This window comes from Notamacropus eugenii, chromosome 3, assembly GCF_028372415.1.
Source record: "Notamacropus eugenii isolate mMacEug1 chromosome 3, mMacEug1.pri_v2, whole genome shotgun sequence".
NCBI lineage: Eukaryota > Metazoa > Chordata > Mammalia > Diprotodontia > Macropodidae > Notamacropus > Notamacropus eugenii.
The window spans coordinates 223,168,282-223,196,258 of NC_092874.1; the positions used below are offsets into that span (position 1 = coordinate 223,168,282).

At 38.6% G+C, this 27,977-nt stretch overlaps 1 protein-coding gene and 1 long non-coding RNA gene across 3 annotated transcripts in view; one reads left to right on the forward strand and one right to left on the reverse strand.

Moving 5' to 3' along the window:
• The window catches only part of TMPRSS12 (transmembrane serine protease 12), a 59,575-nt gene extending 50,361 nt beyond the window's left edge, over positions 1-9,214 (forward strand). For both annotated transcript variants that reach the window (XM_072654680.1, XM_072654681.1), the window contains one exon: positions 8,627-9,214. In XM_072654680.1, the coding sequence (XP_072510781.1) occupies positions 8,627-8,878 (252 nt within the window). In that variant the 3' untranslated portion in view covers positions 8,879-9,214. The remainder of the gene's footprint in view (positions 1-8,626) is intronic.
• An 11,315-nt stretch (positions 9,215-20,529) lies between these two features.
• On the reverse strand, positions 20,530-27,923 carry LOC140534066 (uncharacterized). Its single transcript, XR_011977159.1, has 2 exons — positions 27,834-27,923; positions 20,530-21,866 (listed from the first exon to the last, which is right to left on the reverse strand). It is a non-coding gene; the product is annotated as an uncharacterized lncRNA (long non-coding RNA).
• Between the last annotated feature and the right edge of the window lie 54 nt (positions 27,924-27,977).

A 27,977-nucleotide genomic window follows, 5' to 3' on the forward strand; every position in this document is an offset into this window, starting at 1 on the left:
GGAAAAATAAAAGGATTTCCATGCAGCAATTTGGGTCACTTTAAATTAGTTAATATAAATCCACAGTGGATACTATTGCCGTGGTTGTGTGATGTCCTGCAGCATCATACAAGCTATTTCTTATGAGTAGGAATAGTGAAGATGAAGAATTAAGTGGTCAAGGGGTTTATCCAGGGATGAAAAGCATAAGAACAAGGAATCAAAAACAAGTGCCCAACAGACAGTAGGCACTTAATAAGGGGTTTTTTAAAAATTATTTTTGTTTTCAACTTTCACTTCCATAAGATTTTGAGTTCTAAGTTTCCTCTCCCTTCTTCAACTCCCCCCTCCCCAAGATGGTATGCAATCTGATATAGGCTCTACATATACATTCATGTTAAACATATTTTCACATTAGTCCTGTTGTAAAGAAGAATTAGAACCAATGGGAGGAACCACAAGAAAGAAGAAACAAAACAGAAAAAAAGAGAGAGCAAATAGTATGCTTCAATCTTCATTCTGGATGTGAATAGCAATTTCCATCACAAGTCTTTTGTCTTAGATTGCTGAGAAGAGCCAAGTCTATCAATCTTAGTCATCACACAATGGTGCTGTTACTGTGTACAGTGCTTTCTTGGTTCTTCTCACTTCACTCAACATCAGTTCATGTAAGTTTTCCAGGTTTTTCTGAAGGCCACCTGCTCATCATTTCTTATAGCACAGTAGTATTCCATTACATTCATATACCACAACTTGTTCAGCCATTCCCCAGTTGATGGGTATCCCTTCAGTTTTCAGTGCTTTGACATCACAAGAAGAACTGCTATAAATATTTGCATAACTGTGAGTCCTTTTCCCATTTTTATGATCTCTTTAGGATACAGACCTAGAAGTGCTATTGCTGGGTCAAGGGGTATGCACAGTTTGGTTGCCCTTTGGGCATAGTTCCAAATTGCTCATCAGAATGGTTGAATCAGTTCACAACTCCATCAACAATGCATTAGTGTTCCAATTTTCCCATATCTTCTCCAACATTTATCATTTTCCTATTTTGTCATGTTAGCCAATCTGATAGGTGTGATGTGGTACCTCAGAATGGTTTTGATTTGCATTTCTCCAATCAATAGTGATTTAGAGCATTTTTCCATGTGACTATAGATAGCTTCTTCCTCTGAAAACTGCCTGTTCATATCCTTTGACCATTTATCAACTGGGGAATGACTTGTATTCTTATAAATTTGACTCAGTTCTCTATATATTTTAGAAATGAGGTCTTTATCAGAGACGCTAACTGTAAAAATTGTTTCCCAGTTTTCTGCTTGCTGTATAACCTTGGTTGTATTGCCTTTTTTGTGCAAAACCTTAATATAAGGCAATTGAAATTTTCTATTTTGCATTTAATAATGTTCTCTATCTCTTGTTTGGTCACAAATTCTTCTGTTCTCCATAGACCTGACAGGTAAAGTATTCCTTGCTCTCCTAATTTGCTTATAGTCTGTCAACCTCTGTGTCTAAATTGTGTATCCATTGTGACATTATCCTGGTTTACAGTGTAAGACATTGGTCTATGCCTGGTTTCTGCCATTACTATTTTCCAGTTTTCCCAGCAGTTTTTGTCATAGAGTGAGTTCTTATTCCAGAAGCTAGAGTCTTTGGGTTTATCAAACAGTAGACTGCTATAGCCATTTACTACTCTGTGTTGTGTACCTAACCTTCTCCACTGATCAACCAAACACTCTATTTCTTAGCCAGTACCAAGTAGTTTTGATGATTATTGCTTTACAGTTTTAGATTCGGTGTGGCTAGGCCACCTTCCTTTGCATTTGTTTTCATTAATTCCCTCGATATTTTGGTTCTTTTGTTCTTCCAGATTAATTTTGTTATTATTTTTTCCTAGCTCTATAAAATAATTTTTTGGTCATTTGATTGGTATAGCACTGAATAAGTAAATTAGTTTAGGTAGAATTGTCATCTTTATTATATTAGCTCTACCTACCCATAAGCAACTGATATTTTTTCAATTATTTAGATCTGACTTTGTGTGAAAAGTGTTTTGTAATTGTGTTCATATACTCCCTGGGTTTGTCTTGGCAGGTAGACTCCCAAATATTTTATTTTATCTACAGTTACTTTAAATGGAATTTCTCTATCTCTTGCTGTTGGACTTTGTTAGTAATATATAGAAATACTGATGATTTGTGTGGGATTTATTTTATACCCTATAACTTTCAATGCATCAATTATAACAAGCCTTCCCGTCGTTCCCCAAAGTTTTCAAATTCATTGGTCCTTATGTCACAGAAATATTAAATTTTTGAATTTCTTGCAAGAGAAAGGAGAGTAACTGGGAGGCAAGTAGATGACAACAAAAAGGGTCTTGATAAGATAATACCTATAGATTGATTGATCTTTAAAAGAGGAGAGGTTGCAAATTATGATCCAGAGGGAGAATTTAGAAATAGTAAGAGGAAGAGTATACCAACTCTTTTTATTCAATTTTATTTTATTTTAGTTCCAAAGTCTCTCTCTTCCCTGCCCCTCCTATACTCAATGAGAAGGCAAGAAACACAAAATTCATTACAAAATTCATCATGTAAAACAAATTTCTACATAAGGTGTATTCCTGCCTTGCCCTACCCCCCCCCAAAAAAAGAGAAAGAGAAAAAATATACTTCAATTTGCACTCCATCAGTTTTCTATCTGGAGGCATTTTCTATTGTGAGTCTTTTGAAATTGTGGTGGGTCATTGTGTTGATCAGAGTAACTAAGTCTTTCACAATTTATTATCTTTTTCTTTTTTTTTTTTTGGTTTTCAACATTCACTTTTTGAAGATTCAGAGTTCTAAAATTTTCCCCCTTCCCTCCCCAAGATGACATGCAATCTGATATAGGATGTGTGTGTGTGTGTATATATATATATATATATATATATATATATATATATATATATATATATATATATATATATATATATATATATATATATATACATACACACATATATATACACATACATATGTATAGATATTCATATATATATATATATATGTGTGTGTGTTTACGTGCCTCCCAATTACTCTCCCTTCTCTTGCAAGAAATTCAAAATTTTAATATTTCTGTGACATAAGGACCAATGAATTTGAAAACTTTGGGAAGCATGGGAAGGCTTGTTATAACTGATGCATTGAAAGTTATAGGGCTATTATAAATCATTCCTTTAAAATGATAGCTACTAAATCTTGTGTGATCTTCATGATATTTGAATTATTTCTTTCTAGCTGCTTTCAGCATTTTCTTTTTGACCTGGAGATTCTGGATTTTAGCTATAATATTTTTGGGAGCTTTTATTTTTGAGTTTCAGGAGGTGACCAGAGGATTCCATCAGTTTCTACTTTGCTCTCTGGTTTTATGATATCTGGGCAGTTTTCCTTTATAATTTCTTGAAATGTGATATCTAAGCATTTTTTCTTCAAGGCTTTAGGGTAGTCCATTGATTATTAAATTATCTCTGTTTGGTCTATTTTTCAGGAAAGTTGTGTGTTCTATGAGATATTTCACATTTTCTTCTTCTTTCTCCTCCTCCTCCTCTTCCTTCTCCTCTTCCTCCTTCTTCTTCTGGCTTTTGACTGTTTTATCATTTAGGTTTTGTTTTTTTTAATAACTCATGGATTCATTAGTTTTCACTTGACCAATTCTGATTTTTTTTTTAGCATCTAAATTTTTTAAAATCTATTTATTTAACTTTTAACATTCATTTTCACAAAATTTTGGGTTCCAAATTTTCTCCCCATTTGTCCCCTCCCCCCACCCCAAAACACCAAGCATTCTGATTGCCCCTATCACCAATCTGCCCTCTCTTCTATCATCCCTCCCTTCCCTTGTCCCCATCTTCTCTTTTGTCCTGTAGGGCCAGATAACTTTCTATACCCCATTACCTGTATTTCTTATTTCCAAGTTGCAAGATAAGTACTCAGCAGTTTTTCCTAAAAATTTGAGTTCCAACTTCTCTTCATCCCTCCCTCCCCACCCATTCCCTTTGGAAGGCGAGCAATTCAATATAGGCCCATATCTGTGTAATTTTGCAAATGACTTCCATGATAGTCATGTTGTGTAAGACTAACTATATTTCCCTCCATCCTATCCTGCCCCCCATTGCTTCTATTCTCTCTTTTGATCCTGTCCCTCCCCAAGAGTGTTGACTTCAAATTGCTCCCTCCTCCCACTGCCCTCCCTTCCATCATCCCCCCCCCACCCTGCTTATCCCCTTCTCCCCCACTTTCCTGTATTGTAAGATAGGTTTTCATAACAAAATGTGTGTGCATTTTATTTCTTCCTTTAGTCAAATGTGATGAGAGTAAACTTCATGTTTTTCTCTCACCTCCCCTCTTTTTCCCTCTACTAAAAAGTCTTTTGCCTGTCTCTTTTATGAGAGATAATTTGCCCCATTCCATTTCTTCCTTTCTCCTCCCAATATATTTCTCTCTCACTGCTTAATTCCATTTTTTTAAGATATGATCCCATCCTATTCCATTCACTCTGTGCTCTGTGTGTGCTCTGTGTGTGTGTGTGTGTGTGTGTGTGTGTGTGTGTAATCCCACCCACTACCCAGATACTGAAAAGTATCAAGAGTTACAAATACTGTCTTTCCATGTAGGAATGTAAACAGTTCAACTTTAGTAAGTCCCTTATGACTTCTCTTTGCTGTTTACCTTTTCATGCTTCTCTTCATTCTTGTGTTTGAAAGTCAAATTTTCTTTTCAGCTCTGGTCTTTTCATCAAGAGTGCTTGAAAGTCCTCTATTTCATTGAAAGACCATTTATTCCCCTGAAGTATTATACTCAGTTTTTCTGGGTAGGTGATTCTTGGTTTAAGTCCTAGTTCCTTTGACTTCTGGAATATCCTATTCCATGCCCTTCTATCCCTTAATGTAGAAGCTGCTAGATCTTGTGTTATCCTGATTGTATTTCCACAGTACTTGAATTGTTTCTTTCTAGCTGCTTGCAATATTTTCTACTTGACCTGGGAACTCTGGAATTTGGCCACAATGTTCCTAGGAGTTTCTCTTTTTGGATCTCCTTCAGGTGGTGTTCTGTGGATTCCTTGAATATTTATTTTGCCCTCTGGTTCTAGAATCACAGGGCAGTTTTCTTTGATAATTTCATGAAAGATGATGTCTAGGCTCTTTTTTTGATCATGGCTTTCAGGTAGTCCCATAATTTTTAAATTGTCTCTCCTGGATCTATTTTCCAGGTCAGTTGTTTTTCCAATGAGATATTTCACATTATCTTCCATTTTTTCATTCTTTTGGTTTTGTTTTGTGATTTCTTGGTTTCTCGTAAAGTCATTAGCCTCCATCTGTTCCATTCTAATTTTGAAAGAACTATTTTCTTCAGTGAGCTTTTGAATCTCCTTTTCCATTTGGTTAATTCTGCTTTTGAAAACATTCTTTTCCTCATTGGCTTTTTGAACCTCTTTTGCCAATTGAGTTAGCCTATTTTTCAAGGTGTTATTTTCTTCAGCATTTTTTTGGGTCTCCTTTAGCAGGGTGCTGACCTGCTGTTCATGCTTTGACTGCATGTCTCTCATTTCTCTTCCCAGCTTTTCCTCCACCTCTCTAACTTGATTTTCAAAATTCTTTTTGAGCTCTTCCATGGCCTGAGCCCATTGGGTGGGCTGGGACACAGAAGCCTTGACTTCTATGTCTTTGCCTGATGGTAAGCATTGTTCTTCCTCATCAGAAAGGAAGGGAGGATATGCCTGTTCACCAAGAAAGTAAGCTTCTATAGTCTTATTTCTTTTCCCTTTTCTGGGCATTTTCCCAGCCAGTGACTTGACTTCTGAATATTCTCTTCACACCCACTTCGCCTCCGGATCCTCCCAGCCAGCGCTTGGGGTCTGAGACTCAAATGTTGCTCCCCAGCCTCAGGGCTTTGGGCGGGGGCAGGGCTGCTATTCAGTGTGAGATTAAGTTCAGGTGCTCAGGTGGGGGCAGGGCCGCCTCACAGGCTCAGTTCCCTCAGGGGGTTTATGCAGAGACCTTCAACAATGGATCCAGGCTCCTGCCTGCTTGGGGAGCCCTGGTCTGCCGCTGCCTCAGCTGCTGCCTCCCGAGGGGGCCTGAGTTATGGGGGCACCCCACTCCCCTCTCGACCTGCCAAAGAGACCCTCTCACCGACCCCCATCACCTGTGGGTGGAGGGACCCGTGCGGCTGCTGGAGATCCCGTCCCTGAAGCCCGCTTGGATATGCTCCTCTCGGTGCTGCGGGCGCGGCAGGGCTGTACTTGGCTCCCAGTCCGCGGCGCCCAGTCCGCGGCGCGAAGGACCTTTTGCGAGAGGTTTGCAGGTCCCTCTGGAACAGAAATCTCCTTCGCTCCACTGTTCTGTGGCCTCTGTTGCTCCAGAATTCGCCGTGAGTTCCTTTTTACAGATGTTGTATGGGTTGTGGGTTCGGAGCTATGTGTATGTGTGCCTTTCTACTCCGTCATCTTGCCTCTGCCCCCAAGGTGTTATTTTCTTCAGCATTTTTTTGGGTCTCCTTTAGCAAGGTGTTAACCTGCTTTTCATGCTTGTCTTGCATCTCTCTCATTTTTCTTCCCAGTTTTTCCTCCACCTCTCTAACTTGATTTTCAAAATCCTTTTTGAGCTCTTCCGTGGCCTGAGACCACTGAATATTTATTTTGGATGTTTGGGATACAGAAGCCTTGACTTCTGTGTCTTTCCCTGATGGTAAGCCTTGTTCTTCCTCCTCTGAAAGGATGGGAGGAGATATCTGTTCACCAAGAAAGTAACCTTCTATAGTCTTATTTTTTTTCCCTTTTTTGGGGCATTTTCCCAACCAGTTACTTGACTTTTGGGTCCTTTGTCAAGAGTAGGGTATACTCTAGGGACCTGTAAGATATCAGTTCTTCATTCCTGAAATGAATCCACTTCCATCTCTTATGTCCTCTTGGTTTTTTTTTCAAAACTCTGCTCAAGCAACACTTTAGAAGACTTGTAGGCTTTCCTGATTCCTTCAACTGCTAGTCCCCTCCCCCCGAAAAATTTACCTTGAATCTATTTTTCATATACTTATTTATGCACATTCCTCCTCCAATGGAATGTAAGCTCTTTGAGGAGGAGAGACTATTTCATTTTTGGTTTTGTATTTCCAGCACCAAGTAAAGTATTTGATTGGTTAAAATGCCCCCAGGAAATAGCAAACTTTCCTAGCTGCCTTGCCAAATCTACAAACTTAACTGTAGATGAAAAAGTCTCTAGATGTAGTAGTTCTCTGTAGTTCCCTTTTTAATTGCATAAAAATGTATTTTCTGGAGAAAACTGTTTTAAAATCCATTTCAACTATTCCCTGAACTCCTAACCTAAAGAGTGTTAGCATTTAATTGGCATGATGTTAGATTATTTAAGTCTCCAGCTCCTAAATACAGAGTCAGGAGACCTAAGTTTAAATCTGACCTCAGATACTTAATAGCTAAGTGACCCTGGGCAAGTCACTTAACCCCAATTTCCTCCCCAAAATGGGGGGGGGGAGAGGCAGCTGGGTGGCACAATGGATATGATAAGGACTGGAAGGGGGGTGGTGAGACCCCCAGAAGGACCAGGGTACCAGGGGCAGGCCACCTGGAAGGAATTAGCAGACTCAAGCATTGTTGAGGTCAAAATAAAGATTTATTATGCTTTTCAGCAGGCAAGAGTTCTTAGGGAAACTGCAACCTTAGAGAGGTATAGGTAAAGTTGATATAGGATATTCCACAGTAAAGCATGTGCCAAATATGCTAACTAGGTGTTTTGGGGTGGGATTAGGGAGTGGTTAAGGAGTAGTCAGTTCTTAAAGGAACATGCACTTTTGGTATCTACTGTGCAGGTATTTTACCCAAAATCCATTGGGAAATAGCCCAGGGGGGCTACCTGGAGGTGTGGTTTTAGGCCTGAAATGTCATTAAGTCAACTAAGTCAGGGCTGTCTCAGAAATACCAGGTTGCTTGTTAGACAAGATAAACATAAGAGAGTATATGTATGTCTAAGTCTAGGATACATATGATTGGTCAGTGAGTAGTAAATGTCATTATGACCCAGTGCACAGCCAGTTCAGTCAGTACATAGTTGGTTCAGACTAATAAGTTTTATAGGTGCAACTGGCTGCTGTAGCAGGAAGGGAGATAATGGTTGCTGCTGGGGCAGTCTGTGTCCTTGGGCTGGGGAGAAACTGCCTGAGATAGTATTTTGAGGCTAGGGAGAAATGTGATTTTTAAAGAGAAATGTGATTTTAGAATTGGGGCCCAAGGACATGCACCCAAGCACCCCATCATATAGAGCTCTTGAGTTCTACCTCCAGACTTCTAGGGTAATATGGCTAGAGAAATCAACCTTTTTTGCCTCTCATTGAGACCTATCCAATCATCAAGGTGTCACCCTAGCACCAAATAGAACCAAACAGAATAGAGGTTGTAACATTCTTCAATACTCAAATGAATCTATGATCACACTGATTATTCCCTGCAATAATGAAGATTACAACTATCTATGTCTGCCCAACTCATTATTCCCTGAAATCCTCACTGTTGACTAAAGTTATATTATTATTTTGCAGCTTAAAGGATACTGAAATAACCACTGCTGTTTTGTGTCTGTTTGTGTTTGTTTCTATAGGGTGACAGTGGTGGACCTTTAATGTGTTACCTTCCAGATAACGGCAAATTTTACTTAATGGGTATTACCAGTTTTGGACATGGTTGTGGCAGAAAAAATTACCCTGGTGTTTATGTCCAGGTGCAATTCTTCAAAACATGGGTGATAAACCAAGTGCTTGAGGCAGCTGCCGAAGAAAGAAATAAGATGAACATTGGACAGGGGCATATCCTGCTTTTTGGAATCTTTTTCACTTTATTAGTGGCTACATAAATTGGCACTAAGACTATGACTTCTTTTTATAACTTACTCTTTTTCATGTACTCATATTGCCCAAAATGCAAATTAATCTTTTATGATTAAACTGGCCTCGTTGAAGTTATCACATCAACATTTCTTGCTGATACAAAAGGGTTATGATGCTTTGAATATGTGGTTTTAAATTAGATATGGAACCATAGACTTTTCCCTGGACAGTCCTAATTATATTACTTTATTATGTTATACTTCATATTTGGAGTACTTGTTTCAGGGTTTATAAGCAAATATACACTTAGGTGTACTTTATTATGCATATATTTATAAAAATTAAAGGAACTCAAACATAAATGATCGCTGGTTATTTATTAAATTCAGTATGGTGTAGTAGAGAGAGTACTAAACTTGAAGTCAGGAAAACTTGAATTCAGATTCTGACTCTGGAAAAGCTCTGCGATTATGAACAAGTAACTCATAATCTCTCTGAGCTACAGTTTCATTTTCTTTAAAATAAATAAATGAAAATGCATTTATTAAATGTCTCATATACATCAGCTTCTGACATATAGTACTGAGGACTGCCTCCTGAGGTTACACATATAAGAAAATAAGATAGTTTTTGCTCTCAAGGATCTTACTTTCTTTTTAATATATATATTAATTTTATTCATTTTTAGTGTACTACAATCACTACCATAAAACTTAGATTTTTTTCCCCCTACCTACCCACCACCACCCCCTCCCTCCCAGAGACAGCATACAATTCTATATAGGATCTACACATATATTCCTATTGAATACATTTTCACTATAGTGATGCTGTGTAGAAGAACTAAAATAAATGGGAGAAATCATATAACAAACCAAATCATTAAATACACACACACACACAAATGATCTGTTACATTCTCTGATTGAATTCCATAGTTCTTTCTCTGGATGTGGAAGACATTTTGCCTTAGAAGATCACTGGGAATTTTCTTTTTAAGTCCTTGCATTGCTATGAAGATCCAAGTCTACCAGAAAAAACTCACACACTGTGGTCCTTGCTGTGCACAAAGTTCTCCTGGTTTTGCTCCTTTCACTCAGCATCAGATCATATAAGTCTTTCCAGGCCTCTCTGAAGTCTCGTTGTTCATCATTTCTTATAGCGCAATACTATTCCACTACATTCATATACCACAATTTATTTAGCCATTCTCCAATTGATGGGCATCCCCTTGATTTCCAGTTCTTGGCCACTACAAAGAGTGCTACAAAAATATTTTTGTACATGTGGGACTCTTTCCCATTTTTATGATCTCTTGGGGATACAGTCCTAGAAGGGATATTGCTGGGTCAAAGGGTATGCACATTTTTGTAGCCCTTTGGGCATAGTTCCAAATCACTCTCCAGAATGGTTGGATGAGCTCACAGCTCCACCAACAATGAATTAGTATACCAACTCTCCCTCATCCTCTCCAGCATTTATCATTTTCCTATTCTGTCATGTTTGTCAATCTGATAGGTGTGATGTGGCACCTCAGAGTGGTTTTAATTTGCATCTCTCTAATGAAAAGTGATTTAGAGCATTTTTTCATATGATTGTAGATATCTTTAATTTCTTCCTCTGAAAATTGCCTGTTCCTATCCTTTGATCATTTATCAATTGGGGAATGACTTGTATTGTTGTACATTTGACTCAGTTCTCTATATATTCTAGAAATGAGGCCTTTATCCCCAAGGTTAGTTGTAAAAAAAAATTTTCCCAATATACTACATCCCTCTGAATTTCGGATGCATTGGGTTTGGTTGTGAAAATACTTTTTAGTTTAACATAATCAAAATTATCCATCCTGTACTTCATAATGCTTTCTATCTCTTCTTTAGTCAAGAATTCTTCCCTTCTCTATAAATCTGATAAATACACTATTCCTTGATCCTCCAGTTTGTCCATGGTATCAATCTTTATACCTAGATTGTGTATGAATTTGGACTTTATTCTTGTGTACAGTGTCAAGCACTGGTCTATGCCTAGTTTCTGCCATACTGTTATCCAGTTTTCCCAGAAATTTTTGTCAAACAGTGAGAAGCTGGGGTCCTTGGGTTTATCAATTTGCTGTATTCATTGCTATATTGCTATATTCATTGCCTACTGTGTCTTGAGTGCCTAGCATATTCCACTTGTCTACCCTTCTGTTTGTTAGCCAGTACCAAGTGGTTTTGATAATTGCTGCTTTATAATACAATTTGAGATCTGGTAGTGCTAGGCCACCTTCCCTAGAATTTCTTTTCATTAGTCCTTTTGATATTCTGGACCTTTTGTTCTTCCAGATGAATTTTGATATTATTTTATCCAGCTCTAGAAAATAATTATCTGATAGTTTAATTTGTATGGCACTAAATAAGTAAATTAATTTAGGTATAATTGTCATTTTTATTATATTGGCTCGGCCTACCCATGAGCAATTGATGTTTTTTCAATTACTTAGATCTGACTTTATTTGTGCAAAAAATGTCTTGCAATTGTGTTCATATAGTCCCTGAGTTTGTTTTGGCAGGTAAACTCCCAAATATTTTATAGTGTCTACCCTAGCTTTAAATGGGATTTCTCTTTCTGTCTCTTGCTGTTGGACTTTGTTACTAATATATAGAAATGCAGAAGATTTATGTGGGTTTATTTTGTAACCTGCAAATTTGCCAAAGTTCTTTATTATTTCAAGTAGTTTTTTACTTGAATCTCTGGGATTCTCTAAGTATATCATCATATCATCTGCAAAGAGTGATAACTTAGTTTCTTCTTTACCTATTTTTATTCCTTCAATTTCTTTATCTTGTCTAATTACAGCTAACATTTCTAGTACCATATTGAATAATAGTGGTGAAAATGGACATCCTTGTTTCACTCCTGATCTTATTGGAAATGCATCTAGCTTATCTCCATTGCAAATAATGCTTGCTGAAGGTTTTAGATAGACACTGCTTATTATTTTATGGAAAGTTTCCTTTATTCCTATGTTCTCAAGCATTTTTAATAGGAATAGGTGTTGTATTTTGTCGAAAAATTTTTCTGCATCTATTGAGATAATCATGTTGTTTCTGTTAGTTTTGTTGTTGATATGATTGATAATGCTAATAGTTTTCCTAATATTGAACCAGCCCTGCATTCCTGGTATGAATCCTACCTGATCATAATCTATTATTCTTGTGATAAGATGCTGCATTCGTTTTGCTAAAACCTTATTTAAAACGTTTGCATCTAAAGTGGTCTATAATTTTCTTTCTCTGTTTTGTGTCTTCCTGGTTTAGGTATCAGAACCATATTTGTATCATAAAAAGAATTTGGGAGGATTCCTTCTTCCCCAATTTTCCCACATAGTCTATACAGTATTGGAATTGTTCTTTAAATGTTTGATAAAATTCACTTGTAAATCCATCTAGCCATGGAGATTTTTCCTAGGGAGTTCATTGATGGCTTGTTCAATCTCTTTTTCTGAGATGGGGTTGTTTAAGTATTCAACTTCCTTTTCTGTCAGTCTGGGCAATTTGTATTTTTTAAAATACTCATCCATCTCATTTACATTGTCGAATTTATGGGCATAAAGTCGGGCAAAGTAATTTCTAATTATTGTTTTAATTTCCTCCTCATTGGAGGTGAGTTCACCCCTTTCATTTTTGATATTAGTAATATGATTTTCCTCTTTCTTTTTTTAAATCAAATTGACCAAAGGTGTATCAATTTTATTAGTTTTTTCATAAAACCAACTATTCATTTTATTTATTAATTCAATAGTTTCCTTAATTTCAATTTTATTAATCTCTCCTTTGGTTTTCAGTATTTCTAATTTAGTATTTACTTGGGGATTTTCAATTTGTTCTTTTTCTAGCTTTTTCAGTTGCATGCCGAAGTCATTGATCTCCTCTTTCTCTATTTTATTTATGTAGGCATTCAAAGATATAAAACTTCCCCCTAAGAAATGCTTTTGCAGTATCCCATAAGATTTGGAGGTTGTCGCATTATTGTCATTCTCTTGAATGAAGTTGTTGATTGTTTCTATGATTTGTTGTTTAACCCACTCCTTCTTTAAGATTAGATTATTTAGTTTCCAATTGATTTTTGGTTTATCTTTCCATGGCCTTTTATTACATATAATTTGTATTGGATTATGATCTGAGAAGACCGCATTGACTATCTCTGCCTTTCTACACTGGATTGTGAGGTTTTTATGTCCTAGTACATGGTCAGTTTTTGAATATGTGCCATGTACTGCTGAGAAAAAGGTATATTCCTTTCTATTCCCATTCAGTTTTCTCCAGAGATCTATCATATCTACCTTATCCAGAGTTTTATTTACCTCCTTAACCTCTTTCTTGTTTATTGTGAGGTTTGATTTATCAAGTTCAGAGAGGGGGAGGTTGAGTTCCCCCACTAGTATAGTTTTGCTGTCTATTTCTTCCTTCAGTTCCTCCAACCTCTCCTCTAAGAATCTGGATGCTATACCACTTGGAGCATACATGTTTAGTAATGATATTGCTTCATTGTCTATGGTGCCTTTGAGTGGGACAGAGTTTCCTTCCTTATCTCTTTTGATTAGATCTATTTCTGCTTTTGCTTTGTCTGAGATTAGAATTGCTAGCCCTGCTTTTCTTACATCAGCGGAAGCACAATATATTCTGCTCCAACCTTTTACTTTTACCCTGTGTATGTCCTCCTGTTTCAAACGTATTTCTTGTAAACAACGTATTGTTGGATTATGTCTTTTAATCTATTCTGCTATCCATCTCCATTTTATGGGAGAGTTCATTCCATTCACATTCACAGTTATGTTTACAATCTGTATATTTCCCTCTATCCTCTTTTCCACCATTTGTGCTTTTAGTTCTCCCATCTCCCTTCCCCTCCTCAATAGTTTTCACTTTTCACCACCACCTCCTGCAGCCTTTCCTTCCATCTTTTAGCCCCCCTCCCTTTTATTCCCCTTTACCCTTACTACTTCTTCCCTCCCTTTTAGTTTCCCCTCCCCTTTCTTCTCCTTCCCCTTCTACTGCCTATAGAGCTAGTTAGAATTATATACTTAATTAAATTTGTTGTTCCCTCCTTGAACCAATTCAGATGAGAGTACCTCTCAAACAATGCTCATCTCCCTCCCCTCTTTCCCTCTACCATACTTTTGTACTTATTCCTGTGATGTAATTTACCATTTTCTGCTTCCTCCTTTTCACACCTCCTGTTACAATTCCTTCACATGCTTATATCATATTTTTATCATCACATCATTTATTTTATACTTGTTCCCTCTATGCATATCCTTTTTATATTTCATAACATATGTACAATTCTCAAGATTAACAGGTATCATCTTCCCTTATAGGGAGGTAAACGGTTTGCCCATATTGAGTAATAAGTTTTTGGTTTTTTCCCCCCATTTATCTTTTTATGCCTCTCTTGAGACCTGTGTTTGAAGATCAAATTTTCTATTAAGTTGTGGTGTTTTTGTCAGGAAGGTCTGGAAATCCCTTACTTCATTGAATGACCATCTCCTTGCCTGAAATGTTATGCTGAACTTTGCTGGATAGTTGATCCTTGGTTGTAGTCCTAGCTCCTTTGCTTTACAGAATATTGGATTCCAATTCCTTTGATCTTTTAATGTAGAAGCTGCAAGGTCTTGTGTGATCGTGACTGTAGCTCCTCAATATTTGAATGGTTTCTTTCTGGCTGCCTGTGGTATTTTCTCCTTCACTTGATAGTTCTAGAATTTGGCAAGAATATTTCTTGGGGTTTTGAGTTTGGAATCCCTTTCGGGAGGTGAACAGTTGATTCTTTTGATGACTATTTTGCCCTCTGTATCTAGCACTTCTGAGCAGTTTTCCTTGATGATTTCCTGGAAGATATTGTCCAGATTCTTTCCATCGTGGCTTTCTGACAGGTCAATAATTCTCAGATTTTCTCTCCTGGATCTATTTTCCAGGTCAGTTGTCTTTTTCAATTAGATATTTTACATTTTACTCTATCTTTTCATTTTTTAGATTTTGTTTGACTGATTCTTGCTGTCTCATAGAGTCATTAGTTTCTACTTGCTCAATTCTAATTTTTATCAACTTGTTTTCTTCAGTTAACTTTTGCATCTCCTTTTCCATTTGTCCAATTTGTCCTTTTAAGGAATTATTTTCTCCAGTTAGTTTTTGAAATTCCTTTTCCATTTGTTCAATTTTCCTTTTTAAAGACATGTTCTCTTAATGGATTTCTTTTTTCATACTTTTAAAATTGTTGGCCTGTTCCTCTTCTATTTCCTTCTTCAACTGTTCCAGGAGAGCTTTTTGTGCATGTGAAAAGTTCATAGTCCCTTCTGAAGTTTCAGATGGAAGTACAGTCTCAATACTGACCTCTTTGGTATTTGTGTTTTGGTCTTTGTCCCCATAGAAAGATTCTATGGTTTTTTTCACCCTTATTTTGCTTTTAGTGGTGATTGTGTGTTGTGACTTCTGGTTCTTTCAGTTAGAAGCTGCAGAACTTGGTGTTGAGCTGACTGGTGTGAAAAAACTAAGGGCAAGTGTCTTTTTATCTTTTTGTTTTGTGTTTTCCCAATCAGCCCTGGGGTTAGCTTGTTAAGCATGGGGGAGGGGTTGTCTAGTCAAGGGAGATCTCCTCAGCTGAGCTGAGGCAAAGGCAAGCCCAGGGGTTGGTGATCCCAGCTGCCCTATTGTCTTCCCATTTTCCCTGGAGTTCTGAGGCACACCTGGATCCTAGTGAGAGTTTCCTTCCCTCCTGGGGCTCCTCTCCTAGCACTGAGGCTCGCCTTGGTCCTAGTGCAAGTTTCCACTGCCCTGGGGTCCCTCTCCTTCCAGTTCACCTCTGCCACAGTAGGAGGAATCCCCCTTACCTATTTCCCTAGCCTCAGGTGTTATGAGACCATTTGTCCCCTCTGCTGTTCCCACTGATCCAGGATTTTTCTAGAGAAATATTTTATGGTTCTTTCAAGGTCATCAAGGGGGGAGGAGAGAGCATTTACTGATCACTCCATCATCCTGACTCCTGGAAGTTGAGGTAGGTAACTTACAGACATTTAATCTGCAGGCTGAAAGTCTCAGAAGCTGCTGCGGCTGATATCAGGGGCTCAGTGGCTGTCACTCAGCTCTATTGGTCTCTCACCCTGGGCTACCACTCCACCATTCCACCTGCTGCTGTCTCAGGTCTCCCTGGGGCCCTCCCACTCCACTGCGCTGTGGGCTCACCTCCATGGAACAGATCCTTCCCTTCAACCTTCCAGTCTGTCCTGGGCTATGAATCTGTCACAGTCTCTCCTATTGGATTCTGCACCTCCAAAGTTTGGTCAAATTCTCTCCTTAGAAGTATCTGAAGGAGTTTGTTTAAGAGCTTAGGTGATTAGTTGCTCTCACTCCACCATCTTGGCTCTGCCCCACCAGGATCTTACTTTCTAAAAGGGAAATGAACACATATAAGGGGAGTGAAGTTGAGGCCAGAGGGGAGTGTTTCAGTAGTATTGATTCTAGTCAGCTTGACTGTCAGCTCTAGAGCTGGAGTGTGTGTGTGTGTGTGTGTGTGTGTGTGTGTGTGTGTATCTGAAGAGTATACTTGGGGCAGCATTTCATGAAGATGGCCAGGAAGTACATGGTGGGACTGACTCTGGACTAGAATGCTCACCAGTTACAAGCCCAGGGGCCCAGAGTGAGAGCTTCGTGTGCCTCCTCAGTGGCATAGACCAGAACATAAGAACATGGGGTTAATAATGCCTGCTTTATAAGGTGGAAGTGTTTTCTTAGCAGGTCAGTCTTCTTCAGGAGTGTGACTATCCTTATTGAACCCAGAATGACTATCCTTACTTCTATGGTTTGCTCAGTAACTTATTCTGTAGTTTTTTGTTTTTTGTTTTTTTTTACTGACTATAGGGAATCTGTCTCTGTCTCTTCCCGTCTTCCAAGCTGATCTCTTTCTCCCTCCTGTGCACTCTCATTTCAGTTAAATATGTGACTCGTGAAGCTTCAGTCAGATTACTCTGCCAGCTTCAATGTGGATTTATAAATCCTCTTCTGCATCCTTTCTGGGTTTAATACACTCTACTTTCTTATTCTTGCCATATCATTAGACAGTAGAATTGGCACAGACTCAAACAGCTACCTGGATTTAAAAAAAATTTTTCCCCAAAATTTATTAATGAATGTTAATATGTTGCCACATGTATACTGAGAATTAAACAATACTGCTTAAGGAGCTATCAATTCTAAACTCAGGTGTAAAGTTTGCAGTCAAAAGCAAGGGAGGGAAAGGAGAAACAGTATGATTAGCTTCTTCTTTATCCTACACTCCTTTGGTGAATGGGCCGGAGTAAGATGGTAGATAAGCAGATTAAAGGAGAATGAGTCTCCAGTCCCACCAAGACACAGAGAGCAAACCTTTGGTTAATCTCACCCAAAAGTTCTTGCTCTTGAAGGTCAAATGGGTGCTGCTTGGCTCTGGACTATTCTCCTTTTCATCAGTAAAACATTTAAAAAATACGTAAAAGAAAACAGAAACAGTTCAGAAGGTAATACAAATGGAAATTTTGTTACTATGGTATTAAATTCCACATAGATTTGTTTTTAAAAACAATATCTGTACATAAAGCAAGTTCATAGCTTCATAGGCAATCTTTTTTGTGTGTGCTAAAATGTTCATCTTTGCTTATGAGTTTAAAAAATATATAACTTATTTATTATTCATTTCTCAACATTCACTTCCACAAGTATTTGAATTCCAAATTTTCACCCCATCTCTCCCCACCCCCCACCCCAGAACAGCATGCACCCCATCCCTCCCTCCCTCCAGTCTGTCCTCCCTTCTATTGCCTACCCAACTTCTTCCATCCTCCTTCCCCTCTATTTTCCTGTACGGTAAAATAATTTCTATACTTCATTGCCTATATATCTTAACTTCCAGTTGCATGCTAAAATAATTTTTAACATTCATTATTAAAACTTTGAGTTCCATATTCTCCCCCTCCCTCACCACCCACCCTCATTGAGAAAATAAGCAATTCAATATAGGTTATACACGTGCAACAACACAAAGCACTTCCATAAAAGTTATGTTGTAAAAGATGAATCATATTTCCCTCTGTCCTCTCCTGCCCTTCATTTATTTCATTCCCTCCCTTGACCTGTCCACTTCCACAACAGTGTTTGCTTCTGATTATCCTTTTCGCCAATTTGCTGTCCCTTCTATTATCTTCCCTCTCCTATCTCTTTCCTCTTTGCCTACCTGAAGGGTAAAATAGATTTCCATGTCCAGTTGAATGTGTGTTATTCCCTCTGAATCACATGAGAGTAAGGCTCACTTACTTCCTTTCATCTCCTCCCTCTTCCCCTCCATTGTAAAAACTCTTTCTTCTCTCTTTATGTGAGATGATTTGCTACATTTTACCTCTCCCTTTCTCTTATTTCTGATACATTCCATTCATGAGTAAATTTTATTTTTTAAGGTATTCTCCTTCATATTCAGCTCACCCTGTGCCCTGTGTGTGTGTATACACATATGTATATATAATGTACATACACACATATACCCATGTACATATACATACCTACACACATGTAATATATAATACATACATATATTAGGGTAGTTAGATGGAATATATATATTCTCAAACTACCCTATATACTGAAAAAGGTCTCATGAGTTACAAATAACATCTTTCCATGTAGAAATGTAAACAGTTCAACTTTAGTGAGTACCTTAAGGCTTCTCTTTCCTGTTTACCTTTTCATGTTCCTCTTGATTCTTGTATTTGAAAGTCAAATTTTCTATTCAGCTCTGGTCTTTTCAACAAGAATGCTTGAGAGTCCTCTATTTCATTGAAATTCCATTTTTTCCCCTGAAGTATTATACTCAGTTTTGCTGGGTAGGTGATTCTTGGTTTTAATCCCAGCTCCTTTGACCTCTGTACTATCATATTCCAAGTCCTGCAACCCCTTAATGTAGATGCTACTAGATCTTGTGTTATCCTTATTGTATTTCCACCATACTTGAATTGTTTCTTTCTGGCTGCTTATAATATTTTCTCCTTGATCTGGGAACTCTAGAATTTGGCTACAATATTCCTAGGAGTTTTCCTTTGGGCATCGCTTTTAGGAGGTCATCAGTGAATTCTTTCCATTTCTATTTTACCCTCTGGTTCTAAAATATCAAGGAAGTTTTCCTTAGTAATTTCTTGGAAGATGATGTCTAGGTTCTTTTTTTGATCATGGTTTTCAGGAAGACCAATAATTTTTAAACTATCTCTCCTGGACCTATTTTCCAGGTCAGCTGTTTTTCCAATGAGATATTTCACATTATCTTCTATTTTTTCATTCTTTTGGTTTTGTTGTATAATTTCTTGGTTTCTCACAAAGTCATTAGCTTCTATCTGATCCATTCTAATTTTTAAAGAACTATTTTCTTCAGTGAATTTTTGAACCTCCTTTTCCATTTGGCCAGTTCTGCTTTCTAAAGCATTCTTCTCCTCATTGGTTTTTTGGACCTCTTTTTGCCATTTGGGTTAGTCTACTTTTAAAGGTATTACTTTCTTTAGCATTTCTTTGGGTCTCCTTTAGCAAGCAGTTGACTCTCTTTCCATGATTTTCTTGCATCACTCTCATTTCTCTTCCCAATTTTTCCTCCACCTCTCTTACTTGATTTTCAAAATCCGTTTTGAGCTTTTCCATGGCCTGAGACCATTGCATATTTTTTTTGGATGTAGAAAGCCTTGACTTTGATGTCTTCCTCTGATGGTATGCTTTGTCATTCCTCATCCAACAGGATGAAAGAATATATAATTTCACCAAGAAAGTAATTTTCTATAGTCTTATTTTTGCCCCATTTGGGGGCATTTTCCCAGCTCTTTACTTGACTTTTGAATCCTTTGTCAAGTGGAGGGTATACTACCCTAGGCTTCAGAGGTTTTGTGCAGCTGTTCTCTGAGATAACTGTATGGACCTGTAAGTTCTCAGTTCCTTCCAGGTGGCACAATCAAGGGAGAGGAATTTACTCCTCTCCTGGACTGTGCTCTGGTCTGTGAGCAACCACAAGCACTGTTTTCTGCCCTGGAACTGCAAGTAGAATTCCTTCTCCACAGTCACCACCAGCTCCACCACACCAGTGCTCCTCTTCACCCCAGGACCACCATGCTGGGTTGAGACCCAGATCAGCTGTTCAATTTCCCCCAGGGTCTTTAGGTTGAGGGCTCCAAAAGCAAACCTGCTGCCTCAGTGGCTGCTGCCGCCCTGGATCCAAGGCTGGGGCCAGATCACACTCCCCTCTCACCCAGGTGAAAGCACTTTCTTACTGACCTTTGAAGCTACCTTTGGCATTTGTGGGTTGAGAAATCTGGGAACCGCAGCTGCTACCCATGATTCTGTGCCCTGAAGCTTGCATCAATCCTGTCCATACTGCATGGCCCATGCTGGGCTGTGCTCTGCTCTGAGCCCAGCGCGATAGACCTTTCCTGTCAGCCTTCCAGGCTGTCTTTGACTGGAAATCCGTTTGGCTCTGTCATTTTGTGACTTCTACTGCTGTAGAATTTGTTTAGAGTCATTTTTTACAAGTATTTTATAGGCTATGGGGGGACAGCTTGAGCAGGTAGTCTTTCTATTCCATCATCCTGGCTCCACCCCATTCTCCTTTTCAATGGAGTATCTCTAGCTATTCAGTCTTCTTTGCTACTGAGATCATGGAGCTGTGTGTTGGCTAGCATGCAGCTTAATCCCATGATGGAAAATTCAGTTTATGAATCCTTGCTGGTTTGCTGTCCTGGCTCTCTAATCTCTCTTCTTCCCCTGGGGATGAATTTACTCACCTTTCCCAAAGCAAGCATGAATGTGGACGTTTAAGCCGGACTAATTGCCTATGTCTTCCTGCCCAGATTTCCAATTTGCTCACTAGTCTCTGAGAAGAGAGCTACAAAAAATTTGTAATAAGCAGCAATCTCCTTTGCTACCATGTCTGTCTGATGTCAAGGAGATCAAACTTTTAGTGGCTGAGGTTGTGTTGGCCTCCCCATCCCATTTTGATGTCTGCTTTACATGTTAAATTTCTCTACTTTTGCCCATTTCCAAGTTGTCACACTCAGGAGCTCATTTGAATAGGTTGTAACTATAATAATTGTAAGCAGTCTTCTCGGTACTATCCTTTTCTTCTAATTTCGTGTTGACTTTAGCTTTTGTGCTGATTAGTTGGATGGTCTGATTACACACAGACAACCAATTCAGAAATGATTTCTATATCAATAAAACATTTATTTACTGTGCATTAAGATGTGATCAAAATTTTTGTGAGATTATTCAATACTCAATATATCTAGTAACTTTCCAGTTTTTTTTTGAAGAAATTATTCTTAATATGTAAGTTCTAAGTAAGTCATCTACCAATCTTTGGCCACTTCAGTTCTTAATCCTGAATCATATTTTCCTTTTCTCTCATACCTTTCTTTGATTGAAATCATTAAGTACCAAAATTATGATAGGAACAATATCCTAACTCCTGGTGAATGGAGACCATTCTTAAGACTGAGTTGTCTCAAGGGACTAAAGGCTCAAGTTGTTGACATAACTTTTTGGCCTCTTGAGAAGAAAATAGATATCAGAAACTCTGGGCATATTCTCTGATGCTTGGAAGACCACAATGGACAACTCAGTAAAGGAATTTTGCTCATCTGAGTCAATTCAAGGTATCTTCAGTGCCTATCTTTGTTGAATACCCTTTTCCTGTTTTGACCCAATAGATCTCCTTTTGTTAACTGTTGAACGATCTATGATTGTCATTTTATTGCATTATTGAACCTAAGCTTACAGCTTCTCACCTAAATTAGGCCTGACTCAGAATAACTGGCATGGGAGACAGGTACTGCATAGAAAGTATCTCAGACTGACCTTTATGCTTCTGATGATGTTTTTGTTGACCATGAGGGATCTCCTGCCTCTGAAAGATTAGGTAATAAACTGCCCATGGCCATTCAGTCAGGAGGGACTGATGGGAAGATGCTCTGGTCAACTAAAGAAAAAAAAAAGAATGGTACCTTGAAGATAAATGCAGTAAAGTTTCTTTAGGTTCATCAGCTGTATGTTGTCCCTTGCTTTCCAGTCCAGTAATTTAAACCTCTTCAAGGATGCTATCAGAAAATATCCTGGGAATTCAGTTTATCTTCAAAGAAGCCTGAAAGGATTGAATTTTCTGTTCTGCCCTAACTGGGACTGGACACCTTTGTTTTGCTAATAATCTTCATCACTCAATTGCCTTGGGAGAGATCTATTCAAAGATGGCTCCTCCAGTTTTAATAGAGCCCTCTTTGTAAGTAAATGGAGAAAATGGCTTTTTTGTTTTGTTTTAGAAGTGACAATGTAACTGAGTCCTTAGTCCTATAAAGCCAACCATTGAGAAGTAGCATGAGGGAACCCAATAGCAAGAGAATGCAAACCAAAGCATAACCCTATAATTTTAGGACTGTCTAACAACTGTGCTGAAGTTTTATTATTTTGGAGGGGAGAAGAGGGGAATGGGAGTTGGTTTTGAGGGTTGTTTGTTGGGCATTTGAGAAGCCAACTAGAATTTTGTCACATGGATTTTGTTGTAATTCTTTAATGCAAGTCATGGGTGGAGGCACTTGAAAGGATAATGTTTAATTCTTGCCAGGATCCCAGAGTCATTTCTGAAGTTGGGGCTATGGGTAGGTGTGCCAATAGAACCCATATTTAATTCTCTGAGGACAGGCAAGGGTGCTGTATTCATGAAACTGTGAACTGAAAATTTTCTCTTTATTTCTAGAACTAGTGAGGGACCCCATAGAGCTCAGAATCCAAGCCCCTTCACCAACTCTGGCAAAAATGGCCACTGCTTGCACATAAGAGATAGAGCACATATACTCATCTAGAAGACTTTATTGCTTTGTGTCTTTTCCTGAGCATAGTTGGGCAGTCCTGAGTCAGATAGTCTTAGTCTTGGTGGCAGCCTTGTTGGTCTGAGATGTCAGGAGCTCCTGTATTCCTCAATGGGGGTTGACCCACATTGGAGATGACCATGGACAGAAAGGGGAACCCAAGCCCCTGGCATGATTGGCCCATTTTTTTTGGAGTTGCAAATTACTATCCTGTGTGGCAGTTCCTGATCTCATTAGCTAGAGTGGACATCATCCAGTGGTAGTGACACTATGGCTTATGATATCCAGCTCCACACACAGGGGAGAGTCCCAGCAAGATTTCAGATTTCTGTGGAATATTCTCTGCCTACCCCAAGGGGATCTCATAGAAACTTGAGTGTATTCAGATTACTTCCTCCCGCTTTGGGTTAGCTATGACTCATCATCCTTATGCTGAGTTCCCCTGATTGGTTACTGAGCCAGAAAAGCCCTTGACACTGAGTATCATCTGGCTTCTGGTGGCTCTTGGAGGCAGCTTTCAAGAAGACAAGATGTGGTTCTAGTCAGGTGGTGGCATAATGGCAAGGGTCAGGCCCTTTGCCCCTTACTTTCTACTCTGATATGGTGCATGGATTCAACTAGCTGGGTTTCCACTGACTGCCTTTCCTTTCCTTTGTGATTCTTTTCCTCTACCATTAACTTTGTAAAATATTAAAAGATCTTAGTGCATGTACACCCATAAATCAAAAGCAAATATGCATAATAGCAAATAAACTTACGTAATAATATTTACCTACAAAAATAGCAAAATAGCAGAAACTATGCACATTGAGCCAATAGAAAATTAGGGGCAGAGCCAAGATGGCAGAGTAAGAGCACTGACTTGGTAGTGCTCTTCCCCCAAACTCAGCCAAACACCTGTAAAAAATGACTCTAAACAAACTCTGGAGCTGCAGAACCCACAGAATGACAGAATGAAGCAAATCTCCAGCCTAAGACAGCCTAGAAGGTTGCCAGAAAGTGTCTATTGCACCACACTGGGAGCAGAGCTCAGTTCAGTGTTGCTGGCACAGACAGAACCTGAGCAGGCATTGGGGGAACTGAATCTTGGGCACCTGTGGTGGTTTCCAGTCTTCACAACCCCACAACACTGAGGATAAATTGGATGGTCAATGGAAAAAATATGTGGGGCCTGTGTGAGAGGGTAGAGTGGTCAGGCCCCAGCCCCAGGGTGGCACAGGGGGTGGAGGAGCATAAGTGGAGGAGGAGCCCAAGACAGTGGCAGCTGCAGAAACCGTTTCTGTAGTTCTAGGCCTATAGACAGTGGAAGGATCAAGCAGCTGACAGTATACCCCCACCCCCAGAGGAAGCAGAGAACTACCTTGTCAAAAAGCTCAAAAGTCAAATAAATAGCTGGGAAAATGAGCAAAAACTGGAAAAAGAATCAGACTATAGAATCTTACTTTGGTGACAAGGAAGACCAAAGAAACAAACAGAAGACAACAAAGGCAAAGCTCCTGCATCCAAAGACTCTCCCCAAAAATATTAATTGGTCTCAGGCCATGGAAGAGCACAAAAAGAATTTTGAAAATCAAGTAAGAGAAATGGAGCAAAAATTGGGAAGAGAAATGAGAGTGATGCAAGAAAATCATGAAAAACAAGTCAATTACTTGCTAAAGGAGACTCCAAAAAATGCTGAAGAAAATAACACTTTAAAAATAGACTTAACCAAATGGCAAAAGAGATCCAAAAAGTCAATGAAGAGGAAAATGCCTAAAAAGCAAAATTGGCCAGATGGAAAAGGAAGTCCAAAGGTTCTCTGAAGAAAATAATTCCTTAAAAATTAGAATGGAGCAGATGGAAGCTAATGACTTTATGAAAAATCAAGAAATTACAAAATAAAACCAAAGGAATGAAAAAATAGAAGACAATGTGAAATATCTCATTGGAAAAACAACTGACCTGGACAACAGATCCAGGAGAAATAATTTAAAAATTATGGGACAACCTGAAAGCCATGATTAAAAAAAAGAGCCTAGATATCACCTTTCAAGAAATTATCAAGGAAAACTGCCCTGATATTTTAGAACCTGAGGATTCAATAAATATTGAAAGAATTCACCAATCACCTCCTGAAAGAGATCCCCAAAAGAAAACTCCTAGGAATATTGTAGCCAAATTTCAGAGCTCCTAGGTCAAGAAGAAAATATTGCAAGCAGTCAGAAAGAAACAATTCAAATATTGTGGAAATACAATCAGGATAACACAAGATCTAGTAGCATCTACATTAAGGGGTTGCAGGACTTGGAATATGATAGTACAGAGGTCAAAGGAGCTGGGATTAAAACCAAGAATCACCTACTCAGTAAAACTGAGTATAATATTTCAGGGGCAAAAATGGTCATTCAGTGAAGTAGAGGACTTTCAAGCATTCTTATGGAAAAGACCAGAGCTGAATAGAAAATTTGACTTTCAAACTCAAGAATTAAGAGAAGCAAGAAAAGGTAAATAGGAAAGAGAAATCATAAGGGACTTACTAAAGTTGAACTGTTTACATTCCTACATGGAAAGATAATATTTGTAACTCTTGGGACTTTTCTCAGTATTTGGGTAGCTGGAGGGATTATATAAATAGAAAGAGAGGGCACAGGGTGAATTGAATAGATAGGGATAATATCTAAAAAAATAAAATTAAGGGGTGAGAGAGGAATATATTGGGAATAGACAGGGAGAAATAGAATGGGGTAAATTATCTCACATAAAAGAAGCAAGAAAAAGCTTTTTCAATGGAGGGGAAGAGGAGGGAGGTGAGAGGGAAAGAGTGAACCTTACTCTCATTGCATTTGGCTTAAGGAGGGCATAACATGCACATGCAATTTGATATGAAAATTTATCTTACACTACAGGAAAGGAGGGGGGAAAGGGATTAGTCAGGATTGGGGGAGGTGATAGAAGGGAGAGCAAATGAGAGGAGGGCATAATTAGAAGTTAATACTTTTGAGGAGGGATAGGGTCAAAAGAGAGAATAGAATAAATGGGGGGGCAGGATAGGATGGAGGGAAATATAGTTAATCTTTCACAACATGACTTTTATGGAAGTCTTTTGCGTATCTACAAATGTATAACTTATATTGAATTGCTTGCCTTCTCAGTGGGGATGGGTGGGGAGGGAGCAAGGAAGAGTAGTTGGAACTGAAGGCTTTAAAAATGAATGTTAAAAATTGTTTTCACATGCAACTGGAAAATAAGATATGTAGACAATGGGGTATAGAAATTTATTTTGCCCTACAGGAAAATAGAGGGGATGGGGATAAGAGAAGGGAGGGGTGATAGAAGGGAAGGCATATTGGGGGAAGGGGTAATCAGAATGCATACTGTCTTGGGATAGGCAGAGGGGAGAGATGAGGAGAAAATTTGAAACTCAAAATCTTGTGGAAGTGTCTAAAAAATTAAAGTAAAAAAAGAAAATTCGGCAAAGTTAACAAATTGATGTAGCTGTGACACAAAGCAATGCCAATAGAAAGCAAATGAGCCTAACCAGAACATAATAAAAGCATATTTAAACATGTAATAATTAACACCTGCATTAATATACAGTACTTCAGCAGATAACATTGCATAAGCATTCATTCATTTTATCAATCAATAAAATATCTATTAATTATCTACTATGTGCCAGGCACTGTGCTAAGTGCTGGGGATACCAAAAGGGGAATACAAGCCAAGGGTAACTCAAAGAAATTGTCCCAGAGAGGCAATTTGGGACTAACAAAATCTCTGAGCTGGAAGGAGAAATGGAATCACACCCCAGAATTCTTCAAGAGAAACACAATCTGGGAGAGACAAAGTGAGAGGAAGTGGAAAGGACCCCAACCCTGGAAGAGTAACAGCAAATAAAGTCAGCTTTCTTACTCCCATCCAAGACTTACCAAGCAGAGCTGGAAACTCCAGGGACAGCAAGAAAAAGGAAAAAGATAAGGTAGAACCGAGCTGTGCCAGAAAAGAGAGAGATTTAGGAAGACCATTGTTCCTACCAGCGTCTTGGAGCAGAAGACATGACCTGAAGCCACTGATTTTCTCTGCTTCTTCAAGGACTAAGGAGATTTTTGTGAAAAGATCTGCTTTCCCTAACATTCCTCTCTTGATGCCTGTCCTAAAAGATAACCTTAACCTGGAGAGGGCTTTATCTAAATGTTTCAGGTAGCCTGGATTTTGCCTCAACCCTAAAGAAGCCAATGATATTTACAGATAAACATGTACTTAAGGCAGAAAGCCAAGCCTTGGCTTCAGTATTAGCAAGGTTCTTCCCTGAGGGCTCTGAGCAATCGTGATTATATTCCTAATTTTTTGTTTAATATAACTTCATAAAACAGTAGAAGAAGGGGACCATACTATCACCACCAAACTAGAACATAAGCTCCTTGTTGCGTCAGACAACAAATGAACATTTATTAAGCTCCTATTATGTGCCAGGTAATTATGCTAAGGGCAGGACAATCCCTCACAGTGCTCACAATAGAATGGGGGAGACAGCAAGCGAATAATACAAGCCTATACTCAGGAGAAAACAGGCAAGAATTAAAAGAGGGACTGGGAAAGGTTCCTGTGGAAAATGGAATTTTAGTTGAGACTCAAGTTTTGGGGATAAGCCTTCATTATTTGGAAAAATTGCTGGAAAACTAGAAAGCAATCTGGCTGAAATTCAGCATAGACCAGTATCTTACACCATTTACCAAGATGGGGTCAAAATGAATACTGGATAGACAGAGAGATTGCAAGAAAATTTGAAGAACGTGAAACTTATTACTTATCAGGCTTGTGGATAGAGTTTATGAATGAATAAGGGATAGAGAGCAGGGTGAGGTCTAAAAGGGATAATTGTGATCAGATTATTAAGGTTTTGTATAAATAAATGCATTCAAGATCAGAAGGAAAGCAGAAAACGGAGGGAAAATTTTAAATAGTTTCTCAGATAAAGATCTCGCGTTTGAATATATAAGGAATTGTGTAAAATCTATAGGAATGAGTCCTTCCTGGACTGATAGTAGTCAGCTTCCCGAGCTGAACCCTGACACCTTCCTGCTCTGCAGGTACACGGGACACACCTGCCTACAAACCCCAGGGGGTCCGCCTCTTCGGAACGTTCTCTTTCGCCCCCGTGTCCTGGTGAGGGTCGGTTAGAACCCCGTTAGGCCTGTTAATTAATCTTCATTAATAATCCTAATTATTATTATTTTTCTTTCCCACGG